The sequence below is a fragment of the Chiloscyllium punctatum genome, chromosome 16, assembly GCF_047496795.1.
Source record: "Chiloscyllium punctatum isolate Juve2018m chromosome 16, sChiPun1.3, whole genome shotgun sequence".
Taxonomy (NCBI): Eukaryota; Metazoa; Chordata; class Chondrichthyes; order Orectolobiformes; family Hemiscylliidae; genus Chiloscyllium; species Chiloscyllium punctatum.
In genome coordinates this window covers 17045910-17071339 of record NC_092754.1, presented here as the reverse complement: position 1 = coordinate 17071339, position 25430 = coordinate 17045910, and the positions used below count along the sequence as shown (strand labels likewise).

The following is a 25430-nucleotide window of genomic DNA, read 5'->3' as shown; positions in this document are numbered from 1 at the left end:
TCTATTCTGGACATAAAATATCTGGCAAATGACTGATACGTATTAATATATTAAACAGTACAGATGCTTAGCTGAGGTCCTAATATTTTTTCACTTGACAGTAGTTTCATCATGATTCATTTCTTATGCATACAACCACATACATTATCAAACTTCACTTCCAAAGCATGTAACAGTAGAGAAGAGGCCTTTCAATCTATCAGTTTGTTAATCTCCACATAAACTACCTAGACTTATTTCACTCTCTGATTCACACTACTCGCCTTTAATATTTCTATTTTTCAAAAAGCTATGGAATTCCCTTCCAAAAGAATTTGTCATCCAGTCTTCAACTCTGCAAGCCCCTACCTAAACCTCTCCACTTCTCTCTCTCCTACATTAATGTTCTTCTTAAACCCTACCTCTGCAACTACTCTTTCAGTCACCTGCCATAATATCTCCTCCTGTGGCTCAATGTCAAATTTTGGGTGATAATGCAAAAGTAAAATGGCTATTTTAAAATGTTTCTTTAATGTGATTTGGCTGTTGCTGCTAAGGCCAACAGCTGTTGTCCATCTCTAATTGCCCTTGATAGGACAGTGGTGAGTCAGCTTGAAATGCTGTAGTTCAACTACCGGGTAGGTACATCCACAGAGGTGCAAGGAAGACATTCCACAATTTTGATCCAGTGAACATTAGAGCAATGGTAATAACATTCCAAGTCAGAATGATGTGTCATTTGGAGAGGAATGCACAGGTGGAGGTGTTCCCATGCAACTGCTTTCCTTACCCTTCCTTGCCCAGCTCTTGCTGCATTTAGAAACACAGCTTTAATACTGGAGGAGTCAAATAATACTGGATGTTGTGCAATCAATCATAAGGGAACATCCCCAATCCTCACCATGTGATGGAACAGCTGAAAAATAGTTGGGCCTAGGACCCTGAAGAACTCAGGGGTCTTGTGGGACAATGGTAGTGTCCTTATCTCTGGGCCAAGAAGCCTGGGCTCAAGCTTCACCTGTTCCAGAGGTTTGTAATAACATCTCTGAGCTGGTTGATTAGAAAATATCTGCCCTGAGGAATGCAGTAATGATATTCTGTGGCTGAGAAGATTATCTTTAACACCACGACCTTTTTCATTCCAGGTATGATTCCAACCAGTGAAAAGCTTTCCCTTTGTTTACTGTTTATTTCAGTTGGGCTAAGTCTCCTTGAAGGCACACTCAATAAAACAAATGCTGTCTTTAAGGTATTGGGCTATCGTAATGAGTTCAGCAGGCAAGTGGCTCCAGCAGAGCCTGAACTGAGTGTCAGTGAGCTGATTACTATGCTTTATACTACTGTTAATAGCACTTCCTATCATGTTGCTGGTGATCATGAGTTAACTGATGCACCAATCTTTGGCCAGATTGGATTTGTCCTACCTGTTGCTGGCCTGATATATGTGGACAATTGTCCACATTACTGTTCCACTGTTTTGCTGTAGCTATCCTGGAACAGCTGGGCTCAGGGTGAGGCTAGTTATGGAGCACAAGTCTTCAATACTATTTTTGGGATGTTGTCAGGGTCCATAGGCTACGTACCTTAACATAGTCCATGTTTTTAGGCTGTTTCTTAGCATCACATGTGGTAAACCAAATTGGCTGAAAATTGGCATCTATGATTATAGGGAACCTGAGGACATGACTGAGATGGATTGTCCCCTTGGTACGTTGAGCTGAAGATGGGTGCAAATGCTTCAGTATTGTCATCTGGACGCTTGAATCATCCATTGTTGAGGATGAATATATTTGTGAAGCCTTGTTCTCTCTCTTACTGTTTAATCATCGAGCATGACTGGATGTGGCAGGACTGCAACATTTCAGTTTGGTCCATTGCATGTGAGATCAGTTAGCTTTGCCTATTGCATGCTGTTTCTGTGTTGGCGTGCAAGTAGTTGAGTGTTTTAGCTTCAGCAAGTTGAGATTGCATTTTTCTGGATATGCCCTGGTTCTGCTTCTGAAATGCACTCCTGAGCTTGTCTTTAAACCAAATTTGTTCGCTTGGTTTTAGAATGTAGAATGGGAGATGAGCCATGAGATTACAGATTGTGGTTGAATGCAATTCTACTCCTGCTGATGGCCCACAGTGTCTCATGAATGCCAGTTTTGAGCTGTTAGATCTGTTCTGAAACTACCCCATTTAGTACAGTCGTGCCATAGGACTTGATAGGTGTGTGTTTGTATGAAAATGAATTCAAGAATCTTACGCTACTCACTCCCACTCTACTGTCAAAGATGGATGCATTGGCAAAAGATAGATTGGGGATGACTAGGACTAGGATTTTTCCCTTTGGTTGTTCCCTCACCACCTCTTACAGGTGCAGTCTGATAGAAGTTGGTAAGAAAGATTTTGAAAGTTGAGATAAGCCAATGCCAGGTAGTCCATCCAGTATGTTTTACTGCATTAAAGGTGCTAGATGAACTCATGTTGGTTGACTATGTATTTCAGCTTGTCATTTGTTGTTAACCTAATGCTAACATATTTAGATTTTAACATATCCACCAAATGATCCCAGCTTTATGATATTTCTTTAAGCATTTGAGTCAGCAACATTAGCCCATGACTGATCATTGTTAATCGCATTTATTCCATTGGAAATGTCTTAGATACCCCAGATATGTCCTTCCAGGCAGCCTTCGCATATGAGAGAGTAACCAGGCTCCCCCACATCTCTGACCTTGTGAGGAACCTGATGCATTAGTTCACTAAACCTGTTTCCAGACACCCTGTACAACAGCTGCTATCCTTTGAAATAGGTTTATAAACTAAATGTCAATCTTCATTGCTTATGTTCTGGGCAAACTTGCATTTTTGTTTTTATACCCATTTCTTTAGTTTTTAAAGAGTTTGGTGCTTGATTTATGGTACAGTGGGGTTGGCATGATTGGTAGCTTGACCCAAAATGAATGTTCACACTTGTTATGTCTTGCAGGAAGCATTACTGTGTAAATAAGGTTTGATAATTAGCTGAAGCCTGACTTTACTACAAATGTTTATTTACATTAGAAAGATTTAGCTCAAATGTAACTATCAGCAGTAAAATCTGTGAAATTATTTGTGTGTATCTGTGTAAAGTCTAATGTGAAACATTTTTACAAGGGCATGGGGTCCTTTAAGGAAATAAATGAACAGATTGATTGATTGTTTTTTTTATCTTACTGTCTTTGCAAGTGTTTCTATCAGAATGCAATCCACTGAATCTTGCTGTATTATCTGTTTGGGATTCAGGCAGTTTCGCTCTCAGGAGCTGGTGTGTAAAAGAAGAGATAAGGGAGAAGCCAACTTGCCTGAGTTTTAGCTGCAACAAAAGATTAACAAAAGCAGTAATGTGTGGTGTTTGTCTTTCCTTTGTTTATCAATCTATCATTGCAACAGAAATTCTGTGTTGGCAAAATTTAAGTTGAAAGAATAGTGTGTTGTATAGCAGCTCATCGTGTCCCTAACCCTTTGTTAGCCACTGTTTTGATTCTCTGCCTTTTTGAAGAATAAAAGGTAATGCAAAGCTTTTTCCAGAAAAATAACCCATTACGTGTGGTTTGGGGTTGGGATGAAGTGCTAGTGGACGTTACAATTTTGTGTTCTTCCATTTCATGTTCATCATAAAAGAGAGTCTCTATCCATAGTCTGTGCCAAAATTTGAATCCAAATCACAACCTAATACTGTATGTGAAATTCTTGGGTATATTGCATCTCTGTGTTAACAATTGCCTCTTATATGCCAGGTATATGAACAATACAGTCCTTAATGTTCTAGTCATTAATAAAGATTCTTGCAAGCAGACCATACTGTTCAGGCGAAGACGCCTAATCAATTTGATTATAAAGTGTAAATTATATCAATAAGTATAAATAATTTTATATTAAACAGATGATAAATTACAAATACAAAGTAGATGTTGAGTCCTGAACCCCAGATTAATATTCTAGGGGCATAAGTTAGAATTCCATAAAAACAATGGTGAAATTTGACATCAATAAAATATCCGAAATGAAAATATATCTAAACGTCATAATATCAATTGTCATAAAAACCGTCTGATTCAGTAATGTCCTTTAGCAAAGTAAATCTGTCATCTTTACTTGGTCTGGCCTACAGATGGTTCCAGATCCCCAGCCATCAATTTATGACAGACAGTATTTTCTGATTCTTGCATATTTGCAAAGAAAAGCACTTCAGTGAAGGTTGGTTAATATATTGAGCATAATTTGTGTTTTCCAGACACCAAAGCATTAAGTGATTCATTAGTGTTATCTTGATAATTGGAAAGACATTGCATGTCCAATTGTGTTGGAAACTTCATCGATTTCACTCTGACTGTGAATAGGATGCACATATTTGTCTACTTTTTGCAGCTGAAGCTGTTGAAAAGTTAGACACAAAAAGACAGAATGAAGGGTAGTAAGTCTGTTTCACAGAAGTAATAACAATTTGCATTTATGTAGTGTCTCAAGATGACACACAGATGTGACTAACAAGCCACACTTGACACCAAGACAGATATGCAGATACTGGGAAAAAGTGCTTGGTCAAAGAGGTTAGTTTCAAAGAGCATCATAAAGGCAGAGGGCGAGCTGAAGAAATCTCAAAGAATTTTACAGCTTAATACCTGGGTAGCTGAAAGTTAAAAGTCACACAACACCAGGTTATAGTCCAATAGGTTTAATTGGAAGCTTTTGGAGCGTCGCTCCTTCACCTAATGATCTAAAAAGCATTTAGATATAGTTGTGAGGACTAAAGGGATCAAAGAGTATGTCATTAAAGCAAGAACTGGGTACTGAGTTGGATGATCAGCCATGTTCAGGGTGGCACGATGGCTCAGTGATTAGCACTGCTGCCTCACAGCACCATGGACCCAGGTCTAATTCCAGCCCTGGGCAACTGTGTGGACTTTGTACATTCTCCTCATGTCAGCGTGGGTTTCCACCAGGTGCTCCAGTTTCCTCCCATAGCCCAAAGGTGTGCAGCTTAGGTAGATTGGCAATGCTAAATTGCCCATAGTGTGCATGGATGTGCAGGTTAGATGGATGAGCCATGGGAAATGCAGGGTTATGGGGTTAGGGTGGTGGTGGGTCTGGGTAGGAATCTCTTTGGAGGGTTGGTATGGACTCGATAGGCTGAATGGCCTGCTTCCATACTGTAGGGATTCTTTGAAAACTATGATGAATAGTGGAGCAGACTCGAATGGCTGAATGGTCTCCTACTTCCGCCCCCAGTTTTAATGTTTCTGTGCTCCACTTCTTTTATCTCATTCTGACTCAGAGGATAAAAGTTAGTCATCCAGTGCAAACAGATCTCATGTTAATTAACTTCACTCTAGGAAGCACGAGCAGAGCTACAGTTGGCTTTAGTGTTCTTTGAGGGTTGTAGGGGAAAGGTCTTGCCAGCTGTCCATGAATTAAAACCAGGAATAGTGCATGCATCACCCATGATCTCCTTGTTCGTAGGAAAATGAGGGTGTTAAGATTGAGAGAGAGTGTAACATGCATAAAAATTCTCAAAGTGCAAAATCAGCATCAACCCTAAACATTAAAGCATGACAGGTTTGATATTGAATGGGGACAAGTATCTCTAAAACTGTTTTGTGTGGATCCTGAGTCCCTATTTCCAACCATGTGTCTTCCTTGAAATATTGCAGGCCCCAGAATGGTTCCATGATCCTATACAACAGGAAGAAGGTGAAATACAGAAAGGATGGTTACTGCTGGAAGAAACGGAAAGATGGGAAAACTACTCGGGAGGATCACATGAAGTTGAAGGTGCAAGGTGTAGAGGTAAGGGCTGCAGTAGCACTCTAAATTCTGTTTTGTACTTTTCCCATTTAATTCTCATTGAGGAAGACAACCTTGTGACTGATCTAAAAGAATATTGGAATAGTGCAGTGATTTTCTCCTCTTCAGTCTGATAATTGACAATTACACTTGGATCACCACAGATACACAAGAAGAACAATATGAATAATTACTGAGTTGACAGAACATTCAAAACTCAAGCCTCCAGATATTGTTTCAAATTTAAGTCAGCTTACAATGTAAAAAACAGACTTTTTGCTGTTGCTTGTTTTTCTTCTCTTTCCTTCACTGAGATTTCTGTAATTCCCAGTATTCTGACCTGAAAGAACAATCTGGTCCCAGCCTTCCGACCAGTCCCCGAAAGGAAAACAACAACTCCTATTTTTACCACACCTTTTCCATAATGCAGACTTGTTCAGGGAAGGGAGTGAGATTGCTAGCGATAGGTGAGACATAATCAGAGCTGAAAAATGTGTTGCTGGAAAAGCGCAGCAGGTCAGGCAGCATCCAAGGAGCAGGAGAATCGACGTTTCGGGCATAAGCCCTTCTTCAGGGATGAGGAGGGTGTGCCAAGCAGGCTAAGATAAAAAGTAGTGAGGAGGGACTTGGGGGAGGGGCGTTGGGAATGCGATAGATGGAAGGAGATTAAGGTGAGGGGGGTGGGGGGCGGAGAGGTCGGGAAGAAGATTGCACGTCAAGAAGGCGGTGCTGAGTCCAAGAGTAGGGACTGAGATAAGGTGGGGGTGGGGAGTGGGGGGTGGTGGAATGAGGAAGCTGGAGAAATCTGCATTCATCCCTTGTGGTTGGAGGGTTCCTAGGCAGAAGATGAGGCGCTCTTCCTCCAGGCGTTGTGTTGCCATGGTCTGGCGATGGAAGAGGCCAAGGACCTGCATGTCCTTGGCGGAGTGGGAGGGGTAGTTAAAGTGTTCAGCCACGGGGCGGTTGGGTTGGTTGGTGCAGGTGTCCCAGAGGTGTTCTCTGAAACGTTCCGCAAGTAGGCGGCCTATCTCCCCAATGAAAAGGGGGCCACATCGGATGCAGCGGATGCAATAGATGATGTGTGTGGAGGTGCAGGTGAATTTGTGACGGATATGGAAGGATCCCTTGGGGCCTTGGAGGGAAGTGAGGGAGGAGGTGTGGGCGCAAGTCTTTCATTCCTTGCGGTTGCAGGGGAAGGTGCCGGGAGTGGAGGTTGGGTTGGTGGGGGGTGTGGACCTGACGAGGGAGTTGCGGAGGGAGTGGTCTCTCCGGAATGCTGATAGGGGAGGGGAGGGAAATATATCCTTGGTGGTGGGGTCTGTTTGGAGGTGGCGGAAATGACGAAGGATAATACGATGTATCTGGAGGTTGGTGGGGTGGTAGGTGAGGACCAGTGGGGTTCTGTCCTGGTGGCGATTGGAGGGGCGGGGTTCAAGGGCGGAAGAGCGGGAAGTGGAGGAGATGCGGTGGAGAGCATTGTCAACCACGTCTGAGGGGAAATTGCGGTCTTTGAAGAAGGAGGCCATCCGGATTGTTCGGTATTGGAATTGGTCCTCCTGGGAGCAGATGCGGCAGAGGCGAAAGAATTGGGAATATAGGATGGCATTTTTACAGGGGCAGGGTGGGAGGAGGTGTAATCTAGGTAGCTGTGGGAGTCGGTCGGTTTATAGTAAATGTCCGTGTTGAGTCGGTCGCCTGAGATAGAAATGGAGAGGTCTAGGAAGGGGAGGGAGGAGTCTGAGACGGTCCAGGTAAATTTGAGGTTGGTGTGGAAGGTGTTAGTAAAGTGGATGAACTGTTCAACCTCCTCGTGAGAGCACGAGGTAGCACCAATACAGTCATAGATGTAGCAGAGGAAAAGGTGGGGGGTGGTGCCAGTGTAGCTATGGAAGATGGACTGTTCCACATATCTGACAAAGAGACAGGCATAGCTGGGGCCCATGCAGGTGCCCATGGTTTGGTTTGGAGGAAGTTGGAGGATTGGAAAGAGAAGTTGTTCAGAGTGAGGACCAGTTCAGTCAGTCGAAAGAGGGTGTCAGTTGAAGGGTACTGGTTGGGTCGGTGGGAAAGGAAGAAGCAGAGGGATTTGAGGCCTTCGTGATGGGGGATGGATGTGTATAGGGACTGGATGTCCATGGTGAAGATAAGGCGTTGGGGGCCGGGCAAGCGAAAATCATGGAGGAGCTGGAGGGTGTGGGTGGTGTCCCGAATGTAGGTGGGGAGTTCTTGGACTAAGGGGGACAGGACCGTGTCGAGGTATGCAGAGATGAGGTCGGTGGGACAGGAGCAGGCTGAGACAATGGGTTGGCAGGAGCAGTCAGGTTTGTGGATTTTGGGCAGGAGGTAGAAATGGGTGGTGCGGGGTTGTGGGACGATGAGGTTGGAGGCAGTGGATGGGAGATCCCCTGAGGTGATGAGGTTATGGATGGTCTGGGAGATGATGGTTTGGTGGTGGGAGGTGGGGTCATGGTCAAAGGGGCAGTAGGAGGAGATGTCCGCGAGCTGGCGTTTAGCCTCAGCAATGTAAAGATCGGTGCGCCAAACTACCACTGCGTCTCCCTTGTCTGCCGGTTTGATAGTGAGGTTGGGGTTGGAGCAGAGGGAGTGGAGGGCTGTACTTTGCAAGGGTGAGAGGTTGGAGTGGGTGAGAGGGGTGGACAGGTTGAGGCGGTTAATGTCGCGGTGGCAGTTGGCTATGAAGAGATCGAGGGCAGGTAAGAGGCCAGCACGGGGTGTCCAGGTGGATGGGGTGTGTTGGAGGCGGGAGAAGGGGTCATCAGAGGGTGGGCGGAAATCCTGGTTGAAGAAGTAGGTGCGGAGGCGAAGGCGGCAGAAGAATTGTTCGATGTCTCACCGCGTGTTGAACTCGTTAATCTGGGAGCGTAGGGGGATGAAGGTGAGGCCTCTGCTGAGACATAATCAGACCAAATATACATCCAAGTTACTTTTGACTTTATAAGAAATTCTTGAAGAGGAGTGTCAAGACGAGGCGATTTAGGGAGTTAATTCCAAATGCAGTCTATGCCAATGATAGAGCAAGGATGCGCAGTGGTCCATGATGAGGGAAGATACAATTGTTAGTTCATCTTCTCTGCTCCCTGGACTTTTCTTTCTTTAGGTATATTGTGGAGAGGACTGGGGACAACTTCCCTGAGTTCTGTAAGCATCTCTTCTGTTTGATTTTGAGACGTCTGTGGTACCATGTCAGTAATTCTAGTGTGATCCTGGACTGGTGTTGTACAGTTTGTGAGTTCAAAGCCTATTGTGGCAAACTGTGAGAATTAATTCAATTAATCTGGCAATATGTGGGTTGGCATGGGAACATTGATCATAACGCTGCTGAAATGTCCTAAAATTTCAACTAACTTGGAAAGGGAAGTCTACCTAACCTAACAAGTCTGGTCCACACAATATGGTTGAAGAAAGTGAGGACTGTAGATGCTGGAGAGCAGAGTCGAGAGCGTGGTGCTGGAAGAGCACAGCAGGTCAGGCAGCATCTGAGGAGCAGGAGAATCGATGTTTCGGGCAAAAGTCCTTCATCAGGAATGGTAATGAAATGTCAGAGTTATCTTGGTTTTCACAAATGGATATGCCCAATGCTTCTTTGTAACATCTCCCAAAGTCATGACCTCAACCACTTAGCTTGACAAGGGCAACAGATGAATGGGAGCAGCAGCATCTGCAAATTCCTCTCCAAGTTACACACAATCCTGACCCAGAACTTAAACGGTTTTCCTTCCCTGTCATTTAGTCAAAATCTTGGAGCTTCCTTCCTAACAGCACTGACAGCATACCTATTACTAAATGAACTGCAGTAGTTCAAGAAGGCAACTCTCTCCTATCTTCTCAAGGATAGTGAAGAGTGGGCAACAAATGCTCGTTTTTCAAGCAACAACCCTATCCTGCAAAGTAATTATTTTGAAAATCTCATGGTTCAAGTTAGAGCAGGATAGTATAAAGCACACACCATTAGCCTTCCACTGAAATGCATTGATATTCAAGTACTGTGTTACTCAGTTCTACTGTGTCCACCTGCAAGATTTTCTACCGTAAAACTGAGGACAGAGCACCTACCAAGTCACTGAGCTATAGTTGGATTTTCTCTACATCGTGAAGCTTTTATGCAACATGGAATCTGTTAGATTTTTATGAAGCGGTTCTCTTATTTAACTCTGACTCCAGTGATGAGGACCTTTTGGTGAATGGAAGCTCAAAGATCAGAAGAAGATTTCTCACTCCCCAAATGGCTCAGAACATAAATGCACCCAGCATTGTATTGTATTCAACCAAATGCAGTGTCTCAAGTGTGAACTCCAGCTTATACTGAGCTTGTTGATCTCACCCAGTGTATTAATTGTGTTATCCTTGCCTCCTTATAGACTAAAGGGGACAAATTCAGTCAGGAATCCATTGCCTATTCATGACCCAGTGTCCCCAGCTTTGACAGTGTCTGTCTGTTTGGGGTTGGCCCAGGAATGATTATAATACTCCTCAATGTTGCAAACTGTAACCTGCTTACACAAATTCTAGACTCAGATATGGAGGTGCACCTGCTCATCAGAGTGCTCATGATTTGGAATGCCACTAAGAGACAACTCTTTCCATGCCATTTCCCAACTGAGCTACTCATCGTCTGCTTTTGAGTGTATGATACAACTAATATTGATAGGATAAGAAAACACCAATGCTGTACGCAGAATGGCCTAAGTTTATGAATACAGAATGTCAGTGGCAAGTGACACCCCAACACTTAAAAACAGAATAGCCACTGGCAACTTCAGTGTATGAAAAACATGAGAGTTTGAAGTTTATTCTGCCATCATGTTAATTAAATAATATCATAATAGAGAGAACTGCTTGTGGGAATATATTCAAAAACAGTTTTGAAAAATGTAATGAAAAATCCTGTTACATGTCATTTTATTAATAATTGGTAATATGTTTATTAGGCTTGCTCTGGCAGTGAATGTACTGTGAGCTCGTAAGTACATGTGTGACATTTAAATAAAGAGCTAGTGAGTACTCCCCTATTCTGGGGTCTGAAATGCATTGCTTGCTGCACAGCCCACAATCATGCTGTGCTAGATACTTCAAGCCAACATCAATTCCATCACTAAGGACATTTAATTTCACCTTCAAATTTCATCTGACTATTGTTTTATTGCTGTGGACAATGCAGAAACAGCAACTTAAGGAACACAGAGTAAAGTAACCAGGTGAAGCAAGATTAAAGAAGTCATGGTTATGGGAATTGGCATTGCAGGAACCATAGCTATGGTAATAGACATTGCAAGAACCATGCATATGGGAACAGACATTGCTGGAGCAAATGTTAATGAGAACAGACAGTGCAGAGCCATTGTGGTGGGAAAAGGCAGCCATGGGAGCCATGGTTAGGTGATCAGGTGGCGCTAGAGCCATGTCAATGGGAGCAGGTAGAATCAGAGCCCTGACTTTGGGAACAGGCAGTGTTGGAGCCAAGTGTATGGAAATGGGCAGCATCAGAGCCACATTTCTGGAAACGGGAAGTGCAGAGCCACCGTTATGGGAATCATTGTTGTGGGAACAGATAATATAAGAGCCATTGTTGCGGGAAGGAGCAGTACAAGAACTATAATTATGGGAGCAAGCAGATCCATGGTTATGGGAACATACAGTGTAGGAGCCGCAGCTCTGGGAACAAGCATCCAGGAGCTATGACTAAGGGAACAGGCTGTATATGAATTTCTAACAGCTCTGAATCTCTTTTGTTGACACAAATGTGTCTTGCTTCTTTCATGAAACCAATTCAATTTCTTATTCCACTGCCCATTGTTTCACACATTTATCGCTCTTCGAGGAAAAATAATCTTCCTTCATTTTCTTATCACTTTCATTTTCCTTAGGTTGTAAATATGGCCTTATTTTTAAAAATTCTCTACACAGCAGAAAAAAATATACTGAAATCATTTTGTCTAAATGTGTACATGAATACAGTTTTGTGAAAGCTGACCTTTCTCTATAGATCATTCCAGTGGACATCTTTTCATGAACAAGTCTAGGTAATGAGTGTTTATAAACTATTCCACTTGAGAGGGCATCACAGTCAAGCCCAATCTTGTTCCCTGAACAAGATCCACAACATACACTTTTCAACAACAGTCATTGGTTAACATTTCCTTTCACTAACTCAGAAACAACTGAAACCAATTGCAAAGGCCCATTTACACCCAGTCTCTGCACAGGTAACCCAGAATGAAAGTGGAAATGAAAATTGGACTTTTCTGCACCTCAATTTTACACACATTAAAGTAGTTCTCAACTGGGCCACTAAGGAAGCCTCAATTGATTTCCAAAACCTGCACCTGTCTCTGCAGAATAACATCATCAAAAAGTAAAATGGGTCATACTCAGCTTTACTTGGCAAGGCTGATGAGTTCCTTCAAAGGGTTATTTAAATTCTCTTTTGATGACTCTCTGCTGTGGAAATAACTCTTTTCAAATTTACTAAATGTGAAACCAGTCATATAGCAAACTCCTCCAGAGGAGAGACATTTTAGATGAGTAAAAACTTAAAATATTGGCATGTAATACATGGTGCTCAAGGGGTGGCTTTTAAGGTTTTTTTTTATCAAATTGCATTTATATTTTGATGTGGCACAGCATGGGACCCTGTAGGATATCAGATTCTGAGCTTTTGCAGCTGGCTTTTTGGGGTCCGTGTGAATATTTAGCACTTTCAAATTTAGTGCAAAAAAAATGAAGTCAGTCTCTGGTGAGCAACATTCCTGCCTTCGGCTCTGTGAATCAAGCTGTGATTCTTAATCTGCCATTGAGAACCAGACTTAAAAGGCCATCCATTCATCCATCTTTTGGATCAGACATTAAACCAATGGCCACGTTTGCCTCTTCGGTGGGTGTGGAGATCTCATGGCACTATTTTGAAGAAAAGTCAAGGGAGTTCTTTCTGCTGCCAGTCTCCCTGGTGTTACCCTCTGAATATCACCAAAATAGATGACCTGGTCATTTTTTTCATTGTTGTCTGATGGGCCTTCATAGCTGTTGCAGTTCCCTGATATTACAACAATGGCTTTGCTTCAAAAGCACATCATTAATTGCAGATTGTTTTGAAATGTCCTGAGATTGTGCAAGGTACTAAATACATAATTTTTCTTCTCTTAAATTACTGTGTACCTGATTTCTTTGCCTCCTTGTCTTTAGCCACATACAGTGCTCTCTTTTCTCCACTTTTCAATTTATCCCTCTGCCTTTTTCTTTTCCTTAACTGAACTCATTTGCCTGCTTTGGTGTAGGAATCGCTGGTGGCATTCAGGAGTGGGAACGCTGACTAATATTTTCACATCCTTAAACCCAGGGGCATTGAGGACAGTTGTACTCTCAGTTTTCCATCTGTGTTGAGATTAGCTAATTCAGCAGTAACTAGAACCTGCAACTTTCCCTGTCTGTCTGGTTTAGGGCAGTGAATTATGTGCTGTTACAGGAATCCTGCTGCTGTCCCACCCACCCACAAACTAACTCATCTATAATCATGGAGATGTACAGCATGGAAACAGACCCTTCGGGCCAACTCATTCATGCCACCCAGGTATCCTAAATAAATCTAGTCCTATTTGCTAGCATTTGGCCTATATCCGTCTAAACCCTTCCTATTCATAAACCCATTCAGACACCTTTAAAATGTTGTTATTGTACCAGCCTCCATCATTTCCTCTGGCAGCTGATTTCATGCACGCACCACCCTCTGCATGAAAAACTTGCCCCTTAGGTCCCTGTTAAATCTTTCCTCTCTCACCTTAAGCCTCCAATTCTGGACTCCCCTAACCTCAGCAATTCACCCTATCCAATGCCCCTCATGATTTTGCAAACCTCAAAAGATCACCTCTCAGCCTCCAACACTCCAGAGAAAATAACCTCAGTCTGTTGTGGTTCTGTTCGCCGAGTTGGGAATTTGTGTTGCAGACGTTTCGTCCCCTGTCTTGGTGACATCCTCAGGGCTTGGGAGCCTCCTGTGAAGTGGTTCTGTGATGTTTCCTCCGGCATTTATAGTGGTTTGAATCTGCCGCTTTCGGTTGTCAGTTCCAGCTGTCCGTTGCAGTGGTCAGTATATTGGGTCCAGGTCGATGTGCTTATTGATTGAATCTGTGGATGAGTGCCATGCCTCTAGGAATTCCCTGGATGTTCTCTGTTTGACTTGTCGTATAATAGTAGTGTTGTCCCAGTCGAATTCATGTTGCTTGTCATCTGCGCGTGTGGCTACTAAGGATAGATGGTCATGTTGTTTCGTGGCTAGTTGGTGTTCATGGATGCGGATCGTTAGCTGTCTTCCTGTTTGTCCGATGTAGTGTTTTGTGCAGTCCTTGCCTGCACCTCCTATATTCAAATCCAAATCATTTATATAAATAATGAAAAGCAGTGCACCCAGCACTGATCCTTGTGGCACACCATTGGTCACAAGTCTCTACTGCCTATCTCCTTTTCCACCTATCCACTCCACCCTCTCCTCCCTGACCAATCACCTTCATCCCCTCCCCACTCACCTATTGTACTCTATGCTACTTTCTCCCCACCCCCACCCTCCTCTAGCTTATCTCTCCACGCTTCAGGCTCTCTGCCTTTATTCCTGATGAAGGGCTTTTGCCCGAAACGTCAATTTCGCTGCTCCTTGGATGCTGCCTGAACTGCTGTGCTCTTCCAGCACCACTAATCCAGAATCTGGTTTCCAGCATCTGCAGTCATTGTTTTTATCTAGTCTGAAAAGCAACCCTACACCATCACCCTCTGTCTTCTATCTTTGAGGTCAATTCTGTATCTGAATGGCTAGTTCTCCCTGTATCCCATGTTATCTAACCTTGTTAACTAGAATAACAAGACTCCACAAGAAGTTCACCAAATCAGAATGAGGGAGGACAATGGGTGGCATGGGTAGTGAAAGGGAGGTGGAAAGAGGGGATGAGGATGAAACATTAGAAGAGGCTTCAGTTATGTGGAAAGACTGGAGAAACTGTCCTTAGAAGAGAGAAAGTTAAGGACAGATTTAATAGAGGTGCTGAAAATCATGAAGAGTTTGAATAGTTTTTCCTGTGGCTGGAGCTTCAATAACCAGAGGAAAAGATTGTTTGAAGAACCAGGGACAATATATGGATAATTTTTATAGGCAGCACATTATGTGATCTGGAATACACAGTTTGAAAGGACAGTTGAGGCAAATTCAATATTAATTTTCAAAAGGGAATTGGATCAATACTTGGAAGGGAAAAGAAATCACAACTAAAAAGACGAGATTAGGACTAATGAGTTAACTTTTTCAAAGAGACAGCACAGTAATAATGAACCAAATGGACTTCTTGATGTAATATTCAATTAAGTAGAGGGTGAAACAATTCATTTGCCCCATTGTGATTACTTTCTTTATTTTCCTACATAGTCCTACTGCTGCCGTATTTAATCTTCCAGCACGCTGGAAATTGAAATACTCCAAAAGAAATCATTAAAACAGAAGCCAGATTTTACATTCATTTTTACTCATGGACTGTTTACATTTCTAACACAGTTACTCACAGAGCATATCCAATACAACACAAAAGAGTACAGATAGACGCAATGAGCTCTGAAGAAGCAAGGCTGTCGGTTTAAATTATATGCTATGTTGATGCTACTCCCTAACAGACACTTAACATGGTTGTACCAAGTTGTCTTTGCCCTTTTATAGCAGACGTTAGATTAGTGCAGAGGAATTTGATAGGGTTTTTCTGAACAGTTATATGAGAACAATGTTATCTGGAAAGCTTCCTTCTTTCTCTTACCTTCTACGACTCTTACTCTGGTCATCTGTGGAAGATAATGACTCTAAATGAGCTACATTAACGTTCACTTAATTCAAACCATTTAACCATTAATAATGGTCCGTCACAATCTACACTATATGAACTGCAGCAGTTCAAGAAAGCGGCTTGCCAACATCTTCTCAGGGGCATTTGGGGATAGGCAATGAATGTCCACCTTGCAAGCGTGTCCCAAGAACGAGTACAAAGAAAAATAACTTTATGTTGCTCAATTAAAAATTTTAATGCAAGGTGTTATCAAATTAAGTTAGGTTTATGGGAGCCAAGTGCAATTGGGTGATACAGAACATATTTCTATTCCATTTTGGTGATATATTCTCTATATGGTCTGGTTATTGCTTAATAAAATTTATTTCCTTGGTAAATGCTCCATTTCTGTTCATCTATTCAGTAATCCATTTTCTCCAAAACAGTAATTAGAATAATTGAAACTGAATCCACTCTAATCCATTATAATCCATTTTAAATGTATGGAAAATTCTCATAGTTTTCCCTTTCATAATCCAAAATGTAAGTGCTTTGTCTTTATTGTTTGCTTTCTCCTATCCCTTCTATCCTGTCTCTGGATTTTTTTCTATGCTTGCCAGTCTGCAGTTTCCCTGTTAATCAGGTTATCTGGGTGGTGAATCATGGGCTGGTTTGTGCATAAGTAGGAAATTTATGTAGCAATTGAGTCACCTCTTTCAGTTGGACATATCCCTGACGAGGACAGAAAGCACTCATTATAAATGTTAGCACTACAGAGAAATCAGGGCCAAATCAGGGCCTGCAGTAGTTTTGATTATCAAGATGGGACAGAAAGGTATTTTACCACAAAATTCCCCTGGATTTTTATCTTGTTCTTATTTGTCCCAGGCGATCACACGGGGTTTGGAAGGCTGGATGGGCCAAAGGATCTTCACATTTCTATCATTGACACTTTGAAGTGATTGGAAAAACAATAAAAGACTTCAGCATCCTGTGTTTGTAGTGCACTTTTAAATGTGTAGGTTCTGTTAGCTGTTAGAGAAAAGATTTCTACCAATGTTAAATACAATGCTGGAGCGATATTAACTTTTCAAAAGTTGGTTTGCATAATATCAGCAATTATGGATGTCCTTCCAATTAAACGTTGTGGTTAGTGTATTTCAACACAGTCTCTCCACATTGATAGTTTTGTAGAGCTTCTTAAAGTTGAAATGCTGTGAAAGTGGTCGACTCATCATGGGACAGAGTGATTAATGTGTATCTATGTTGTGAAAATCTGTGAGGATTCTTTGTTGCTGAGGGACTCAAGGCATTTTTAAATTTGGTACAAATCCTGTGGGAATCCACCTTCAATGAGAAAGCCCTGTGCTGGAATAAGGAGGCCTTGTGTCATGCAGAGAACATTGTGGCACAGATCTAAATTGATATAATACCAGATACATCAATACATTGCAGTGCACAAATTTCAATTGCTCTTTCTTTCCACTTAAAAACGTGTCAAATTCCTTAGGGGAAAGCAAAACAAAACTACTTCATGCAGGGCATCACCACACACCCCACAGTGCAGGACATCACCACACACCCCATAATGTAGGATACCACCACACACCCCACAGTGCAGGACACCACCACACACCCCACAGTGCAAATCATCACCACACACCCCACTGTGCAGGAAATCACCACACACCCCACTGTGCAGGAAATCACCACACACCCCACTGTGCAGGAAATCACCACACACCCCACAGTGCATGATATCACCACACATCCCACAGTGCAGGACATTACCACACACCCCACAGTGCAGGACATCACTACACAACCCGCAGTGCAGGATAACAACACATGTCCCACAGTGCGAGATACCAGCACATGCCCCGCAGTGCGGGATACCAACACACATCCCGCAGTGCAGCATACCACGACACACCCCACGGTGCATGATATCACCACACATCCCACAGTGCAGGTTATCACCACACACTCCACAGTGCAGGACGTTACCACACACTCCACAGTGCAGGAAATCACCACACACCCCACTGTGCAGGAAATCACCACACACCCCACAGTGCATGATATCACCACACATCCCACAGTGCAGGACATCACCACACACCCCACAGTGCAGGATACCACCACACACCCCACAGTGCAGGGCATCACCACACACCCCACAGCGCAGGATACCACCGCACATAGAACATAGAACATTACAGCGTAGTACAGGCCCTTTGGCCCTCGGTGTTGCACCGACCTGTCATACCAATCTGAAGCCATCAAACCTACACTATTCCATGTACGTCCATACGCTTGTCCAATGACGACTTAAATGTACATAAAGTTGGCGTATCCACTACCATTGCAGGCAAAGCATTCCATACCCTTACTACTTTCTGAGTAAAGAAACTACCTCTGACATCTGTCCTGTATCTATCACCCCTCAGTTTAAAGCTATGCCCCCTCGTGCTCGCTGTCTCCAGTCTTGGAAAAAGGCTCTCCCTGTCCACCCTATCTAACCCTCTGATTATCTTGTTTGTCTCTATTAAGTTACAGCTCAACCTTCTTCTCTCTAATGAAAACAACCTCAAGTCCCTCAGCCTTTCCTTATAAGACCTTCCCTCCATACCAGGCAACATCCTAGTAACTCACCTCTGCACCCTTTCCAAAGCTTCCACATTCTTCTTATAATGCGGTGACCAGAACTGTACACAATACTCCAAGTGCGGCCGCACCAGAGTTTTGGACAGCTGTAGCATAACCTCCTGGTTCCGGAACTCGATCCCTCTGTCAATAAAAGCTAAAACACTGTATGACTTCTCAGCAACCCTGTTAATCTGGGTGGCAACTTTCAAGGATCTGTGTACCTGGACACCGAGATCTCTCTGGTCATCTACACTACCAAGAATCTTACCATTAGCCCAGTACTTTGCATTCCGGTTACTCCGACCAAAGTGAATCACCTCACATTTGTCTGCTTTAAACTCCATTTGCCACCCCTCAGCCCAGCTCTGCAGCTAATCTATGTCTCTCTGTAACCTACTACATCCTTCGTCAATATCTACAACTCCACCTACCTTAGTGTCATCTGCAAATTTACTAACCCACCCTTCTACGCCCTCATCCAAGTCGTTTATCAAAATAACGAACAGCACCGACCCTTGCGGCACACCACTGGTAACTGCACTTCTGGATGAACATTTCCCATTAACCACCACCCTCTGTCTTCTTACAGCAAGCCAATTACTGATCCAAACTGCTATATCTCCCACAACCGCATTCCTCCGCATTTTGTACAATAGCCTACTGCGGGGAACCTTATCGAATGCCTTGCTGAAATCCATATACACCACATCAACCGGTTTACTCTCATCTACCTGTTTGGTCACCTTCTCAAAGAACTCAATAAGGTTTGTGAGGCACGACCTACCCTTCACAAAACCGTGCTGACTATCCCTAATCAAATTATTATTTTCTAGATGATTATAGATCCTATCTCTTCTAAACTTTTCCAACACTTTACCAACAAATGATGTGAGGCTCACTGGTCTATAATTACCAGGATTGTCTCTACTCCCCTTCTTGAACAGGGGAACCACATTTGCTATCTTCCAGTCTTCTGGCACTATTCCTGTAGACAATGACGATTTAAAGACCAATGCCAAAGGCTTGGCAATCTCCTCCCTGACTTCCCAGAGGATCCTAGGATAAATCCCATCCGGCACAGGGGACTTATCTATTTTCACACTCTGCAGGATTTCTAATAACTCCTCCTTGTGAACCTCACACCCCACTGTGTAGGATACCTCCACACACCCCACAGTGCAGGATATCACCACACACCCCACAGTGCAGGACATCACCACACACCCCACAATGCAGGACATCACCCCACACCCCACAGTGCAGGACATCACCACACACCCCACATTGCAGGATATCACCACACACCCCACAGTGCAGGACATCACCACACACCCCACAATGCAGGACATCACCCCACACCCCACAGTGCAGGATACCACCTCACACCCCACAGTGCAGGGCATCACCACACACTCCACTGTGTTGGATACCCCGACAAACCTCACAGTATAGAATACCACGACACACCCCACAGTGCAGGACATCACCACACACCACACACCCCACAGTGCAGGACATCACCACACACCACACACCCCACAGTGCAGGATACCACCACACACCCCACCATACATGAGATCACCACACACCCCACAGTGCAGGACATCACCACACACCCCACAGTGCAGGATACTACCACACACCACACAATGCAGGATACAACCACACACTCCACAGTGCCGGCTACCACCACACATCCCAATGTGCAGGACATCACCATGCACCCCACAGTGCAGGGTACGACACACCTCCCAGTGTAGGATACCACCACACACCCAAACGTGCAGGACATCACCACACACTCAACAATGTAGGATATCACCACACACCCCACAGTTCAGGATATCGCCACACACCCAAAAGTGCAGGACATCACCACACACTCCACAGTGCAGGACCTCACCACACACCCCACAGTGTAGGAACCACCAGACGCCCCACAGTGCAGGACATCACCACACACCCCACAGTGCAGGAGAGCACCACACACCCCACAGTGCAGGATACCACCACACACCCCACAGTGTAGAATATCACTACACATCCCAATGCGCAGGAAATCACCATGCACCCCAAAGTACAGGACACGATGACACACCCCACAGTGTAGGAAACCACCACACATCCCAATGTGCCGGACAACACCGCACACCCCACAGTGCAGAGCACCACGACACACCCCACAGGGCAGGATACCACCACACACCCCACAGTGCAGGATATCACCACACACCCGACAGTGCAGGATACCACCACACACCCCACAGTGCAGGATATCACCACACACCCGACAGTGCAGGATACCACCACACACTCCACAATGTAGGTTACCACCACACATCCCAATGTGCAGGACATCACCACACACCCCTCAGTGCAGGTCGTCACACACCCCACAGTGCAGGAACTCAACCCACACCCCACAATGCAGGATACCACCACACTCTCCACAGTGCAGGATACCACCCCACACCCCACAATGCAGGATATTAGCACACACCCCACAGTGCATGACGTCACTACACCCCACAGTGCAGGACCTCACTGCACACTCCACAGTTCAGGTCATCACCACACACCCCACAGTGCAGGATACCACCACACTCTCCACAGTGCAGGATATCACCGTACACCCCACAGTGCAGGATACCACGACACAGCCCAAAGGACAGGATATCACCCCACAACCCACAGGGCAGGATACCACCACACACCCCACAGTGTCGGATACCACCAGAAATGCCACAATGCAGGACATCACCACACACCCCACAATGCAGGACATCACCACACACCCAACAGTGCAGGACGTCGCCACACATCCCACAGTGCAGGATATCAGCACACACCCCACAGTGCATGACGTCACTACACACCCCACAGTGCAGGACCTCACTGCACACTCCACAGTTCAGGTCATCACCACACACCCCACAGTGCAGGACATCACCACACATCCCACAGTACAGGATACCACCACACACTCCACAGTGCAGGATATCAGCACACACCCCACAGTGCAGGATATCAGCACACACCCCACAGTGCATGACGTCACTACACACCCCACAGTGCATGACCTCACTGCACACTCCACAGTTCAGGACCTCACCACACACTCCACAGTGCAAGACAGCACCACACACTCCACACTGCAGGACATCACCACACACCACACACCACACAGTTCAGGAAACCACCTCACACTCCACAGTGCCGGATACCACCACACGTTCCACAGTGCTGGACATCACCACGCACTCCACAGTGCAGGAAACCGCCAGACACCCCACAGTGCAGGACCTCACCGCACATCCCAAAGTGCAGGACATCACCACACACCCCACACTGCAGATCATCACCACACACCCCACAGTGCAGGACACCACCACACACTCCTCAGTGCAGGAAAAGAACCTGACACACCACAGTGCAGGAAATCACCACACACTCCACAGTGCATAATACCACCACAGATACCACAGTGCCGGATACTACCACACACTTCATCAGTGCAGAATACTAGCACCCACCCCACACTGCAGGACATCACCGCACACCCCACAGTGCAGGACCTCACCACAAATCCCACACTGCAGGAAACCACCAGACACCCCACAGTGCAGGACATCACCACACACTCCACAGTGCAGGACATCACCACACACTCCACAGTGCAGGACATCTCCACCCACCACACAGTGCAGGACATCCCCACACACCCCCACAGTGCAGTATACCACCACACACCCCACAGTGCAGGATATCACCACACACCCCGCAGTGTAGGAAACACCAGATACCCCACAGTGCAGGTCGTCACAACACACCGCACAGAACAGAACATCACCACACACCCCACAGTGCAGAATACCAGCACAAACCCTACAGTGCAGGATACCACCATACACTCCACAGTGCAGGATATCAGCACACACCCCACAGTGCAGAATATCACCGCACACCCCACAGTGCAGGACGTCACCGCACACCCCACAGTGCAGGACCTCACCACACATCCCACAGTGCAGGACCTCACCACACATCCCACAGTGCAGGATATCACCACCGACCCCACAGTGCAGGAAACCACCTGACAGCCCACAGTGCAGGACATCACCACACACTCCACAGTGCATAATACCACCACAGATACCACCGTGCTGGATACTACCACACACTCCACAGTGCAGAATACCACCACACACTCCACAGTGCAGAATACCACCACACACTCCACAGTGCAGGGCATCACCATACACCCCACAAAGCAGGATATCACCACACACCCCACGAAGCAGGATATCACCACACACACCGCAATGCACGATATCACCACACATCCCACATTGCAGGATACCACCACACACTCCAAAGTGCAGGTCATCACCACACACCTCACAGTGCAGCACATCACCACACACCCCACAATGCAGCACATCACACACACCCCACAGTGCAGCACATCACCACACACCCCACAGTGCAGCACATCACCACACACCCCACAGTGCAGTTCGTCACCACACACCCCACAGTGCAGGAAACCACCAGACACCCCACAGTGCAGGACATCACCACACACTCCACAGTGAAGGACATCACCACACACCCCACAGTGCAGGACATCACCACACACCCCACAGTGCACGACATCACCACACACTCCACAGTGAAGGACATCACCACACACTCCACAGTGCATAATACCACCACAGATACCACAGTGCCGGATACCACCACACACTTCGCAGTGCAGAATACTATCACCAACCCCACAATGCCGGACCTCACCACAAATCCCACATTGCAGGATACCACCACACACTCCACAGTGCAGGACCTCACCACACACCCCACAGTGTAGGAAACCACCAGACGCCCCACAGTGCAGGACATCACCACACACCCCACAGTGCAGGATACCACCACACACCCCACAGTGCAGGATACCACCACACACCCCACAGTGTAGGATATCACTACACATCCCAATGCGCAGGAAATCACCATGCACCCCACAGTGCAGGACACGATGACACACCCCACAGTGTAGGAAACCACCACACATCCCAATGTGCCGGACAACACCGCACACCCCACAGTGCAGGATACCACCACACACTCCACAGTTCAGGATACCACGACACACCCCACAGTGTAGGATATCACCACACACCCCACAGTGCAGGATACCACCACACACTCCACAGTGCAGGATACCACCACACACCCCACAGTGTAGGATATCACCACACACCCCACAGTGCAGGATACCACCACACACACCACAGTGTAGGATATCACCACACACTCCACAGTGCAGGATATCACCACACACCCCACAGTGCAGGATACCACCACACACACCACAGTGTAGGATATCACCACACACTCCACAGTGTAGGATATCACCACACACTCCACAGTGCAGGATACCACCACACACTCCACAGTGCAGGATACCACCACACACACCACAGTGTAGGATATCACCACACACTCCACAGTGTAGGATATCACCACACACTCCACAGTGCAGGATACCACCACACATCCCACAGTGCAGGATACCATGACACACCCCACAGTGTAGGATATCACCACACACCCCACAGTTCAGGATACCACCACACACCCCACAGTGCAGGATACCACCACACACCCCACAGTTCAGGATACCACGACACACTCCACAGTGCAGGATACCACCACACACTCCACAGTGCAGGATACCACCACACACTCCACAGTGCAGGATACCACCACACACTCCACAGTGCAGGATACCACCACACACTCCACAGTGTAGGATATCACCACACAAACCTCAGTGCAGGTCGTCACACACCCCACATTGCAGGACCTCACCCCACACCCCACATTGCAGGACCTCACCCCACACCCCACAATGCAGGATACCACCACACTCTCCACAGTTCAGGATATCACCACACACCCCACAGTGCAGGTCATCACCACACATCCCACAGTGCAGGACAACACCGTACACCCCACAGGGCAGGATACCACCCTACACCCCACAGTGCAGGATATCAGCACACACCCCACAGTGCATGACGTCACTACACACCCCACAGTGCAGGACCTCACTGCACACTCCACAGTTCAGGTCATCACCACACACCCCACAGTGCAGGACATCACCACACATCCCACAGTGCAGGACCTCAACACACATCCCACAGTGCAGGATATCACCACACATCCCACAGTGCAGGACCTCAACACACATCCCACAATGCAGGATACCACCACACTCTCCACAGTGCAGGATATCACCGTACACCCCACAGTGCAGGATACCACGACACAGCCCAAAGGGCAGGATATCACCCCACAACCCACAGGGCAGGATACCACCACACACCCCACAGTGTAGGATATCACTACACATCCCAATGCGCAGGAAATCACCATGCACCCCACAGTGCAGGACACGATGACACACCCCACAGTGTAGGAAACCACCACACATCCCAATGTGCCGGACAACACCGCACACCCCACAGTGCAGGACATCACCACACACCCCACAGTGCAGGACATCACCACACACCCCACAATGCAGGACGTCACCACACATCCCACAGTGCAGGATATCAGCACACACCCCACAGAGCATGACGTCACTACACACCCCACAGTGCAGGACCTCACTGCACACTCCACAGTTCAGGTCATCACCACACACCCCACAGTGCAGGACATCACCACACATCCCACAGTACAGGATACAACCACACACTCCACAGTGCAGGATATCAGCACACACCCCACAGTGCAGGACATCACCACACACTCCACAGTGAAGGACATCACCACACACCCCACAGTGCAGGACATCACCACACACTCCACAGTGCAGGACATCACCACACACTCCACAGTGCAGGACATCACCACACACTCCACAGTGCATAATACCACCACAGATACCACAGTGCCGGATACCACCACACACTTCGTAGTGCAGAATATTATCACCAACCCCACAATGCAGGACCTCACCACAAATCCCACATTGCAGGATACCACCACACACTCCACAGTGCAGGACCTCACCACAATGCCCACATTGCAGGATACCACCACACACTCCACAGTGCAGGACCTCACCACACACCCCACAGTGTAGGAAACCACCAGACGCCCCACAGT

General features: G+C 46.0%; 1 protein-coding gene across 7 annotated transcripts in view; it reads left to right on the top strand.

Moving 5' to 3' along the window:
• Positions 1-25430, top strand: part of camta1a (calmodulin binding transcription activator 1a) — a 1308418-nt gene that overhangs the window by 769120 nt on the left and 513868 nt on the right. For all 7 annotated transcript variants that reach the window (XM_072586311.1, XM_072586310.1, XM_072586307.1 and 4 more), the window contains one exon: positions 5658-5793. In XM_072586311.1, coding sequence (XP_072442412.1) covers positions 5658-5793 — 136 coding nt within the window. The remainder of the gene's footprint in view (positions 1-5657; positions 5794-25430) is intronic.